Source organism: Elgaria multicarinata, chromosome 1 (genome assembly GCF_023053635.1).
Source record: "Elgaria multicarinata webbii isolate HBS135686 ecotype San Diego chromosome 1, rElgMul1.1.pri, whole genome shotgun sequence".
Taxonomy (NCBI): Eukaryota; Metazoa; Chordata; class Lepidosauria; order Squamata; family Anguidae; genus Elgaria; species Elgaria multicarinata.
Window position 1 is genome coordinate 166,803,291 of NC_086171.1, and position 12,567 is coordinate 166,815,857.

General features: G+C 41.4%; 1 protein-coding gene across 14 annotated transcripts in view; it reads left to right on the plus strand.

Moving 5' to 3' along the window:
* NFASC (neurofascin) overlaps positions 1 to 12,567 on the plus strand; it is a 223,305-nt gene that overhangs the window by 89,305 nt on the left and 121,433 nt on the right. For 13 of the 14 annotated variants that reach the window (XM_063142359.1, XM_063142411.1, XM_063142385.1 and 10 more), the window contains exons 4-6: positions 5,447 to 5,464; positions 8,361 to 8,466; positions 9,894 to 10,090. In XM_063142359.1, the coding sequence (XP_062998429.1) occupies positions 5,447 to 5,464; positions 8,361 to 8,466; positions 9,894 to 10,090 (321 nt within the window). The remainder of the gene's footprint in view (positions 1 to 5,446; positions 5,465 to 8,360; positions 8,467 to 9,893; positions 10,091 to 12,567) is intronic. The other variant, XM_063142376.1, reaches the window with a different exon arrangement.

A 12,567-nucleotide genomic window follows, 5' to 3' on the forward strand; every position in this document is an offset into this window, starting at 1 on the left:
TAGCCTAAGATTTATTTATTTATTTATTTTATTATATTTATATACTGCCCCACAGCCGAAGCTCTCTGGGCGGTTTACAACAATAAATTCTAGTCATTGGGCCAGTTCACATGTCACACTAAACCCCAGTGGATTAATTAATCCCTGGGCTTAACTGCGCATGAGGGCAGCCATTTTGTGTACTCAAACCACAACCACAGTTCGTTGTCTTGTGCAAACCCAGTGAAGGTGGGTTGTCAGCATGATTAACAAACCATCCACAACCTATTGGCTGTTTTAGGGTTGTAGATAGTTTGTTAGTCATGCCGACAACCCACCATCATTGGGTTCGCACTAGACAACAAACTGTGGTTGTGGCTTGAATATTTAAAAGTTGTTTGGCATGCAGTGACATGCACCCCACCGTGATAAACCACAGTGGGCTGTGCTGATTGTGTGAACTAGGCCACAGTGTCTCTGACAAGTGAAGAATCCAATAATCCTCTGTAGGTAATCCACATTGTTAGACATCATGAACCTATTTTCTTAGAATAACCCCTAAACTCATTTTAAAAGAATACAGACTTGCCTTCAGGTTTTTAAGCCTTCACATGTACATCAATCTTTGGGAGCTTTTAATTAAAGCTGAACTCATGATTTTATGTATTGATTTATTGCATTACTATCCGCCTGCCTTCCATGAACTTGTTGATATACATAGAATTTCCAGACAGCTTCCCAATCAACTGACCAGACAAAGATCTTCATAACTTCAGCTAGGCAGTTACATCCTGTGCCTTTAGGAAGAAGCCGAGTTAAACAATCAGAGTTTAAGCATTAAATGTGAAGATTTATAGAATGATGGGAAAACTCCCTTTAGTTTAGCTTGGAATTGGGTTGTCAATTATGAATATTTTTAGAGAACATCCTGGGGTGTGAAAAAAAACAACTTCCGAAGAGTGTTAAATTGATTCATAATTTTACTTGCATAAACAGTGGTAGATTGGCTTAAATTTTCCTGTTGTTGTTGTTGTCATCCTAGGCCTAGACTCTAATATCAGCTCAAACAGAGCTATGAAAAATCCTTCAAAGGGGGATGTTTAATATTCCATGGAGTGGTGGTGGTTTGACAAAATTGGTTCAGGGTCAATCACACAGTCATGGCTGCTGGGATCTAGAATTGGATGGAAACAGTTAGGGTAAAATCCAACATAAGCCCTACTTGAATGGGACATAAATTAGTCATGACTACCTTAAGTCTCATTCCTTTCATAGGGTCTATTCTGAGTAGTACAAGTTGGATCATTTTATCCCTAGGCTGCAATCCTATACACCATCCTTCTCCAACTGGGTGCCTTCCAGGTGTGTTGGACAATTCCTATCATCCCATGCTGGGTGGGAATGATGGGAGTTGTCCAAAACACCTGGAGGGCGCAGCTTGGGAAAGGTTGCTATACTTACCTCCTAGTAAATATGCATAGGATTGCACTATTAATCCTTTATTGGCTTAAATGTTGCAGCTTTTGTTGAAGGAACTCTTTGCTGAAGTCAAAGTAACACTAAGCTTCATTACAGGAACATCACGGCGTTTTTTTTACCTTGAGCACAGGCTCTTGTTCTGATATATGAGCCTCTTGAAATTAAAGTGGGTGCAATGGAGTCAAACACAAGTGATTTCTAAAAGTCCTTCCTGTGATGCTCCCCCCCACCCCCATTGAATGGAAGAATGAGTCAGTTTGTCTTACCAAGTGTAACATGACCTCCAACAAGTTTTCTTTCAAAAGGCACACCCAGCACTTGCACAATGTTGAGTCACACTAAAGGTTGCAAGGCTTTTTAAATAACACTTCGCATTTCTAAAGCACCTTCCATCAAGAGCTTAATTAAGACTTCAATATGATCCCCTAATTTTCATAATACCCTGGGGGCAATTAATTATTTGTTGTAGGTTAAGAAACTGCAATACAGGTTGTTGGTTTTTTTGCAGTTTGTCTTAGTTTCACACTTCTTTGCTGGCTGTGTTTATTACTTAGGCAGTTACGCAGTACATATTTGTCACATCTAGGTACGATGGATCAGCATTCAGGTACCTGTGACACCCAGCTACCTGTCTGTGCCTGCAATCTGTCAACAATACATAGGGATTAGTGTGCCTACCTTTCCCCCTAAACATCGCTTCCATTGCCAAGGTGGCACTCTTAAGCACACTTACAAGAGAGTAAGCCTCATTAAGCTCAGTGGGCCCTGCTGCCAAGTAATCAGGCTTAAGAGTGCATCACATATCAGCTGGTGATGTTTGGACAGCTGAACAAGCCTGCCAGAAAGGAGATATCAGGGTAAATATTCAGCATAGGTGCTTTTGTTAAGGCAATGTGACAAATATTGCTTGCTTACTTGAAAGCATTGTTGATCATCCCAGGAGCTTGTAACAGGGTGAACCAGGAAAGTGGGGCGGCCTAAATCAATGGAAAGCATTAAGAGATCTGACAAACATCTGCCTCACCCAGCTGGGCCCATTTCAAAGGTTTTCACTCTCCTCCACCCCCTCTTTTTCTCCTTTTGCAGTCCCCTTCTCCTTCACACAAGAAATTGGATTTTTAATCTTCCTTTTATTTCGCAGAGAAAGTGCCGGGTCTCTCTTAGCCTTCTGGTGCCTGACCCATTGTTCATAGCGGAGACTTAACTAATTAATTCATCACTCCTATTTGCGAACTTGAAAGGCTTCAGGTTTTACTAAGTCGAGCAGGTGGTGCATAAATAGCTACAGCTGCTCTGGGTTTATGATAAGTGTGCAAATTGCTGGCTCCCCAAGCAAATGAGCTTTCTTCCCTCTGAACCACAGGCCCCCACAAGCCTGCCCTCCATCATGGAGATTAGTGCTTTCTACAGGTGCAGGGATGTGAGTTAGCAAATCTCCACCCATGAATGCAGGGTATCAGATTTGAATACTGAGTGGTTTAGCCAGGAAACTTCTCCTTGATCATCTTGGGGATGTTGCAGCTGCTAATATACTAACCCAAACCTGAGTATTATGAGCATTCACACAAAGGAATTTGTAAGGGGACTGATGATACACATATATCATTTTATAGAAAAATGAAAATAGAATTTGGATTGTGGGAAGAATAGTAGAGTTGTTTTCCAGAAATCAGCATGGCTTTTGCAAAAGAAAGCCTTACTTCACCAACTTTTAAGAATTTTGAAAGTTTTCTAAAAAATTTTTTAAAAAATACGTGCTATAGGAGCAATCTGATAGATATACTTATAGCAGCCAGAGACCCCTAAGAAAACTTAGCAGTCATAGGATACAAGTTAGATGGATTTATAACTGATCAATAACCAGGAAGTGGAGGATAGGAATAAATTAACAGTTTTCATAATAGCTCAAAATGAGCAGCGGAGTTGCACTACATACATGTTTATAAATGATCTTGAGTCAATGAGATAGCAAAACCTGAGAATAGCAAGGACTAATAACAAGGAGAAGTAGATTTTTGTCAGGACTGTTGAGTGGCAGAAAAGGGTTCACTCCCCTCCCCATCCCATGCACCATGGTCCCAATGAAGATTGTGCACCCCTCATCATGCCTGCTATGAACACTTTAAAAAACACAAGACAACAGCAAGTGAAGAGTTTATCATCACATCTAGTTTGGCTCATAGAGTACTAGAATGCATAGAATTTGTGATCATCCAATGAAGTAGATTCAGGACAAAATAAGAAGAAATACCTTTATGCGTGGTGCATGAGTAACTTGTGGAACTTATTGTTGCAGTATTTGGTGATGACTAGTATAGCTTAGATGGGTCAGTACCCAATGGGGTACTGCTTCCCTGCCTATTCCGTTCCACAAGCAGCATTCGCCACTTGCGCAGTGGAGATTTAGAAATTCTGGGAGCAACTGGAAACGAGTGGAAATGCACATTTCTAATTGGGGCAGGTCAGCGGAGCTGGAATAAGTGCGCTCCCCTGACCTGTCCTGAACCAGAAATGAGTGTTTCTGCTCATTTCAGGGCTTTCTCTAGGAAGACTTAAATCTCCATTGCAGAAATGGTGGGTCCCGCTTGCACAACGGAGGAGTCGCTTGCCAAACTGAATCTGTGGGAGTGCAGCATCCCTGCTGGATACTGCCCATTTCAAAGAGTATTAGTAATGACAAGCAAAATGGAGCCTCCATGGCTAGAGGCATTATATCACTGATTGGTCAAACAAGGTGCAGAAACCCAGAGCAGATTCACCACACCACCAACGTTGGAGCCACCAGCCTCTACTGGTGTGGTGATTGCACCTGCTCCACTCTGTGAGCTTCCCATAGCCAGAGTTATGACTTTTGGACTTTTCTGAGTGTTATATATGTATAGTTCCATTGTTTAGAAAGCCTTTGGCTATCATTTAACTCTCTGTAACGGATTAATACACTCCAAAGAATACAACAAGATTGGTTTTGCTGGGTTTAATTTTGTACTAATAATAATGAGTAAGGCAGAAATCTTTAGATCCATGTTTCATTTTGATTATAAAATATACTTGTACATGTGTGCATGTGCCCTCTAATTCCACATTTTCATGTCTATTTTCATGACCTGTTCCTTATAATAGGAGAGAAATGACACACTGACGTATACATTTGCAAACTTTTAATCTTTGCAGGTTCTTTTATTTCATATGGGGTGTTTAGGATACAAGTAATATGTTCTTCCCACAAAGATGATACAGGAGGAACAAGATATAAATGATATGATTTTGTTGTATGTCTCGACTGGACGTATGGCGATTATACTTTGAGAAAAGAGGCACTGAAAGCTATGTCTCAGATACCTGGAAGGGGCAGGGGAATGGTTACTTTCTCTAATGATTTTGTATATGTCCACCAGAGTGTTTTACATTCATTGCCTCCATGTACCTATGGAGCAGCCAAAGTCTGTACTTTTCGCTCCCTTGAGCCACACAAGAACTTGGAAGTTTTTAAAGAGGAGCCTTGCGGAATTCCTAAAACCCACCACACATTTGGAATATGCAAGTTTATCTTATGTAGGAGTTCACCCCATGTGTTAAAGCAGTCTTATGCTGGCTAGGTATGATAGGAGTTGTAGTCCAACACATCAGGAGAGCACCACATTGGGGGGAGGCTCTTTAAGGAAGATGTGTACATTAGAAAGAACGACCTCTTTAAAGGCTTGAATGGCTTTGTTGGACTTTGGACAGTATTTGTAAACCGTGAATTTTTTATTTATTTTTTTGTAATCGTATTTCTTTTCCACATTGTTGTTGTTATTTTATCTAATGCTTCTTCACAGGAGCACCGAAGCGCATACTTAGGCTAATAATATTAATAACTATTAAAATATGTTTTTGTTTTATCCCTTTAGATATTTAATATTAGAACTAAAATGTCCTAGATTAACCCTACCTGTTTCTCTCTCTCTCTCTCTCTCTTGTTATTATGCTTACACCTTCGAATTAACAGCAAGTATTCAAGATACATGTAAGTCCTACTTTCCAAATTATTTTTTCTTTATGAAATAGCCATCTCCACTTCTAAAAAAGACTACTGGAAATCTGCACAGAGCCGCAAGCCTAAGAAATCTAAAGTGAATGAGGCTGTACGATCAGCATTACTTGTATGGTTCGTGGCCCTGGACACTAAAATAGAGAGCCATCAGAAATGAAAGTCTGTGTTTTTATACCTTGAACGTCAGAGCTGGGCTTGTAACTAGATAATGATATACAGAAGATTTAAAACATTCTAATCAAAGTAAATGAACTGTTGCATTTTGTTTTTGTTGTTGGAGCAAATGGTACGTGCCACTTTAGGGCACTTAGTCCCAAAGACACCAGCCCGATTCACACATCACAATATCTCAGATTTTTTTAAAAAACATTGTTATCATGTACACAGCAAAATGCAGGTGCACCCTACCCCATCACTCCTGCTTTGAGCATAAACGGCTAAAGAACCCAGGAACGTGCAAGAATTTTGTTCCCTGTTTGCAAATCATGCAAAAAATATCCCATTCATATCACCAACTGCAAACGTGAGCAGGAACACAATTCCCAGGACATTTTTAAAATTTCCTGAGCTTGTGTTTGCGTCAGAAGTGTGCACTTGTAAATGTGTGCATGTGCCCTCTAATTCCACATTTTCATGTCTATTTTCATATCTATTTTCATGTTTATGGGAGGAAGTGTGCATTTTGGGTGTGCACCGTTTGGATGTGCACTCCCAATCAGAAAAAGAATGCTCATGTCTGAGCGTGAAAGAGGAAACCAATGTAGAGAACCTCAATGTGTATGAACAGCACATGTTTCTCCATCCCTATCCCTGGGTTGTTTGTGTGAATGTGGGGACGAGGAACTCTGGTTTGCCTGTGGTCTGACAAGCCAGAGAAATAGCTGACAGTTGCTGTTGGCTTATTTTGTTGACATGTTGGGAGCGAGACATGCCAGAGGTCCTGGATGTTCAGCCAGAGCCATCAGGCAGCCTGAACCAGCATGCTGCTGTATGTACAACACATCTCAGGGCTTTAAACAAACTGGATTGTTGTGATGGATGAACCATGCTATTGGGACCAAACATATTCATGTAAATACTATTGCTGATTTCCCCACCCTTCTGAACAGAACTCAGAAAAGTCATGAATGCTAAGTGCAAATGAGATGCTTTTCATATTGTCTGGTTGGTTTTGTCCACTTTTCCTGGCGCCTTGAGGTTGGGGGGTGGCTGGGGGGAAGCCAGCCAGAGCAGCAGCTGAAGTTTGCAGGGACAGGGAATGGAGGACAGGAGGAGTTTGAGTAGGGGTGTGTGTGTGTGTCATTCGGTCTTGCACAGGCTGCTGTAATTTTCTGACATAATTCTTCAGTCAAAGATGATAATAATAATAATAATAATAATAATAATAATGTAAATAAAATAAAAAAACAGCTTCTTCCACTATGTGGGTGAGTTAATTAAAGATGAACATGGGAAAGTGTGTGTGGAGATTTTTATTTTGTGAATTGGGCTGCTGGGAAGAGGGAGGTGAGGGTGAGCAGTGGATTTTTTGTGGAGAGAGAAGATACAGATTCAGTCCAGATACTGAAAACTCTGGGTGAAGCATTTGTTTGGAAGTAACCCATTCCTAAATTCTAAGTGTGCACAGAGGGGGAGGAGGTTGTAGTTCCTGAGTTGGGAAAGCACTCTCCTTAGGTCCACTCTGTATACTAAAAGTGCAATTTAAGTTGTTTTTAAAATGTTTTTAGGATGTTTTTTAGGATGTTTTTAACAATGTATATTATGTTTTAATTGAGTATTATGTATTTTATCATTTATTGTTGTTCCCTGCCTTGATCAGGGTGGAGAGGCAGGCAAGAAATAATTATTATTATTATTATTATTATTATTATTATTATTATTATTATAATTATTATTTCTGTACATGTTTAGATAGAAAAACTCCCAGCATGTTAGGAGATGTAAACTTTTTCCCCCTACCTAAACGTGCATAGGATTCCTCCTTTAACTATTACTTCTGTTAAGCATTCTCTGCCATGGATTCATTAGCTTTCCTTAGTCTAATCTCTTACTGCCATGCCTCTGTGTTCCTCTGCCTTAAAATGGAGGCAATGCTGCAAATAAAACAGCATGCATGTTTGTAGACAATATATGTCTTTGACTTTTCCTGGAACCTGTGCCTTCTCTCATTGCTTTTGCATATACTTTTAGTTCCTGCTTTCTCTTTGGGGCCCATCTGATTCTGAATTCTCTTTTGCACTGCCACTCTCTGTCAAACCATGCTGCTAGCCTCTCGCCCCAACCAGTCCTGCGCCAGATTATTCCTGTTGCACCTGTGAGGGTATGGCTTTGCGTCAAGAAAAATATCTTCCCCCTCCAAGAAAGGAAAGCCTTGCTAGTGTCTCTGCAAGGAAGGAGTTATTTCAGGCAGGGAAGGAGCATTTCTTCATCCCCCAGAGCAACCTCCGCTTTCCCTGAATTTGGACAGACTCCAAAGTCAGGTAAAGAAATCCTCCAAAGAAACCCTCTCCTTTGCACAGCTCATAGCTTAAATGGGGTTTGTGCAGTAGAACCTTCCGGCGGATTGCACTCCTTGTCTCTCTCACAAGCAGGAAGGCAAAAGCAGTTCATGGATGCTTAGTTGCAAATAGGAGAACAACTTTGACTTTCATTAGAACCTTTGGGCCTGTATAATTGTCCATTTTCCATTTGGAGGGCCCTTGTGCTTTGCACAGCTCGTAAGACAATACATAAGAGGGATGGATGATGTTGTAAAAGAGGCCTTATGCATAAAACCTGTATTATTTAAAATGGCAATATGTGGAAATGCCTTCATTTTCCCCTTATATTCTCTCCCTTTGTCTTTCTCTCTCTTGTACATGCTTTGCAGTGCCTCAACCCCCCACTATCACAAAACAGTCTGTGAAGGATTATATTGTAGATCCAAGGGATAATATATTCATTGAGTGTGAAGCAAAAGGCAACCCCAATCCCATGTGAGTTCCATTCTAATGTGATTGTTATGCATGTATCCCATCCCTTCTTCACGGAGCTGAGAGTGGTGGACAAACAGGGGTCCCTGAGTTTTTCCTCAAGGTAATGGATATGCCCAGACCTGGCATGTCGGGCACCGCAATACTCATCACAGTCAGGCTATTTGGGCAGCCTCTTCATGGTGAGTGTAACGTAGGGATGGGGAAGCTGTGGAGGTGTGGTCCTCCAGATTTTGCTGGACTACAATTCTCAACATCCCTGACCATTGGCCTTGCTGGCTGGGGCTGTTGTGTGTTGAAATCCCAAAATATGTGAAGGGCCACACCTTCCTTCCACCCCCTGGCCACCCGGTGTAAAGCATACGCTGTCCCTTAAGCATGGAAGAGTTTTTTTTCTTCTTAAATGGCTCAGATGTCATTCATAATGTATTGATTATGTCCAATCAAATGTACTGGACAGTTGAATCGATGCCCAAACTCTCTCTGGCGCAATTGCGGAGAGTTTGTGTCATAAAGTTTCTACGTAGCTGAGTGCCATGTGGTGTGACTTATTCCAGTAAACTCCAGATAAATATTTTGACCCCTTTATTCCCTGTGATCCCATGTGGTATAAAATCCTACATTTGCTGCTATGTTCATGTTTTGCTTCTCCCAGAATGTAGACTGGAGCAACCCAATTCATTAATGCATGGAGAGTGAATGGGTCCCATATAATCTGTAATAGGGCTTTGCAAGATTCGGCCTCAGCTTCGGAAGTCTGAGGCTTCAGCGGCCATTTCACAGAGTAGCCTCCATGTCCTGCACAGCCCTTGTGTCCAGGAAATAAAAGCCTACAACTCCCAGCATGCCTTGGCAAGGAGAGATGAGCTTACCAGGGTTGGGGAGCGACAGGTACTTGTAGCCTCGCCACTGCTGATCCCGATGGCTTGCTCACCTGGTTGTCCGAGACCCTGCAGCTCGCCCAGGGTCGGCGAGTGCCCCACAGCTGCCCGGTTCCCTGAAAGCCACCAGCTTTCTTCCACTCCTCACCGACACTGGGCCCTGTAAGTGCACAGAAAAGGCTCAACATCGGCAAGGAGCAGAGGGAAGCTGGCAGCTCTCAGGGGACATGGGAGGCTCTAGGGGGCCTATGCAGGGTCTCATACAGCCAGGTGAGTGATCAGCCATGGAGAGGCCACAAGCGCCTATTGCTCCCTGACCCCAGTAAGTCTGTCCCTCCCTGCCAAGGCACGCTGGGAGTTGTAGGCTTTTCTTCCCCTGGATGCAAGGGTTGTGCAGGACATGGTGGCTACTGTATGAAATGGCTGCCAAAGCCTCGGACTTCCGAGGCTGAATCTTTCACAGCCCTAACTGTAAACCATATTGCCATAGATGAAGCTCTTCCTATGCAGGTGAGGTCATTGTCTCTCTGCTGTTCCTATCTTTTACAGATTTTCATGGTCACGAAATGGGAAGTTCTTCAATGTCGCCAAGGACCCAAGAGTAAGCATAAGACATTGGACGGGTACACTGGCTATTGACTTCCGCAGTGGCGGTAGGCCAGAGGATTATGAGGGGGAATATCAGTGTTTTGCTCGGAATGATTTGGGGACAGCCATCTCCAACAAAATATTCCTGCAAGTTTCAAGTGAGTATAATAACAGCAAGTTTTGTAACCATATTGTTTATAGAATGCAGTTTGCCTGTGCTTTTTGTAATTGGAAATAGGGATGGGTGAATGAACAATGTTCAAGCGCACCCAAATTCATTGAACATCAGCTTGTCACCCATCTCACACTTGATTTATATACAGATTAGCAATCACGGCCAGTTTCGCTTGAATGGGGAAATTGCGCAAAACAAACAGCTGCCAATTGTAAAAGTTGCACAAAATCTCAAAATTTACACATGTTTCCAAAGTTGCACAAATTTCCCCCATGGACTAAAGAGAGGCTGGCTTTAAAATTTGTGCAAAATTGGAAATTTGCACAAATTGAACAGTAAGTTGCGCAAATCGAACTTGAGCACATGTTCGGTAATTTGTGAACATTTTTGGTAGACACATTCTCACGCCTGCGTTCAGAAGGCATGTTTTCTGTGCAGAAACAAAATTTTCATCCATCCCTACATGGGGAATTGGTAGTGTGCAGGGTCTAGTGCTACTGCCTACCTAGAGATGAAAGGGCACTTTCAGCTATATAAAAGCTTTTCAAAATTAATATAAAAGAGCAGCACTTATCTTTCACAGCAGCAAATTGGAAAACCATTGTTTGATTTTCTTTGCATTTTTGAATTTTGTGATTCATGACACTTATATCGCTAAGTGCCCCTCTCTCCAACTGATGGTTGCCAAGTTACTGAAAAACTGAATATGCAAAGTCAGGGGTAATATTTAAAGCCCTCCTAGTTCAAATATTGTCACTTTTTTGTGGTGTGGTTTTTTTTTACTCCTTTAATATGGTATTTTCCAGGCGTTCTATGGATGAGATTCTGAAGGTGATTCCCTACTGAATATTGAGGGAGTTGGTGTCTTATCCCTGGTTTCTGTCCAGATTTTCTGACTACCAAATGGGTTTTCATAAATCAAAACTGAATTCATTCCACAGTTGTTGTTTTTTCTCAGAAAACCAAAACCTAACTTAAAGGAGGTCTTAGATCTAAAATTAGAAATGTTATATTGAATTTGGGTTCACACTTGGATGTGGTTGGCTAGTGGCATTTGTTAATAGTGGCATGTGTTAACTAGTGGAAAGATGGAATACATTTTGATCTTGACAGATGAGTTGGAATGCTGAATAATGTAGATGGGTGTAAAGTCAAAGACATGAATGCTACAGCACTGAATGAAAACAATATTTTTTTATTAATTTTTTTACAAAACGAGGACAATATGGGCCACAATCCTATGCATAATTAGACAGAAATAAGTCCAGCAACAGCATAGCTGGCTGGAAGATGCTGGGAGTTGTAGGACTTACTTCTCTCTAAACATGCATTGGATTGCACCCTAAAGTGTTAAATCTAGTACAGTAAATTTGCCCCTAGTTTGACCCCAGTCATTATAGAAGATGAAATTAGTTGTGCACGTTTCTATAGCTAAAATGAATGTTAACTTCAAAATGTGGGAACCCAGATGTAATTTTTTGGGAAGTTGAAAGTATTTGAAATTCTAGATTGATAGTTTCATACTCATGTACGCTACAAAGAACACTTTCAAACTGGAGAAGCAACAAAATCTTAGAAGTGATTTATGAGACAGGGCAGCTTTTCCCAACTTATTGGTCTCAAGATGTGTTGGACTACAACTCTCTTACCATCCTCAATAAGCATGGGCAATTACCAACACTGGCCAGTATGATAGGAGTTATACTTCAACACATCTGGAGGCTACCAGGTTGATGAAGGCTGAAACAGGGAATTAAAGGTGACTTGCCATAATTTCTGTTCTAAATTTTTAAAGTGTTTTAAAACCCCAATTTCCAAATATTTCTTCCATGGAGCACACATGCCTTCATAAACTGCACCCTTGAGAATTCACTCATATGATGGAATAGAATAGTCCCGCTGAAATTTTCCGAATTCTGGTTTCATCTAAATGGGGATGGTCAACCTTTCACCATTAAGACTTCTGTACTTTTTAGAAATTGCATGTAAGAGGAGGCATGGTGGCTCCTATATCAGTGGGGTGGTGAATACAATCCAGGTTTTGGTGAGAACCAGTCAGAACTCTAAAGGAGGCATCCACACCTTGGATAGCACCTTTAGAGTTCTGACTGGTTCTGACTGAAACTCGGAGCAGATTCACTGCCCCATTGACCTTGGAGCCACCTGCCTCCACTGCCTGGAAAAGTTTTAAAAATTCCTCCTCCTGAAATTCTCTGCACAGTTAGTGAAGGTATAGAACCCCTAATGTTGAAAGGTTGGCTTTCCCCCCTTCTCCACCCGTTATTATTTTTTGTCTTTCAGTGTGTACTGCTATAATCATTAGAAAAACGTGCAGACCATGTAAAAACATGGCTTCGTTTCTCTCAGCTGAAAATATGTGCTTCTCCTCCATGCATGGCTCATTTCAATTTTCAGGGAATTAAGAAGGGGCTGTTGAGCAGCAGTCTTCTGGGTAAATCC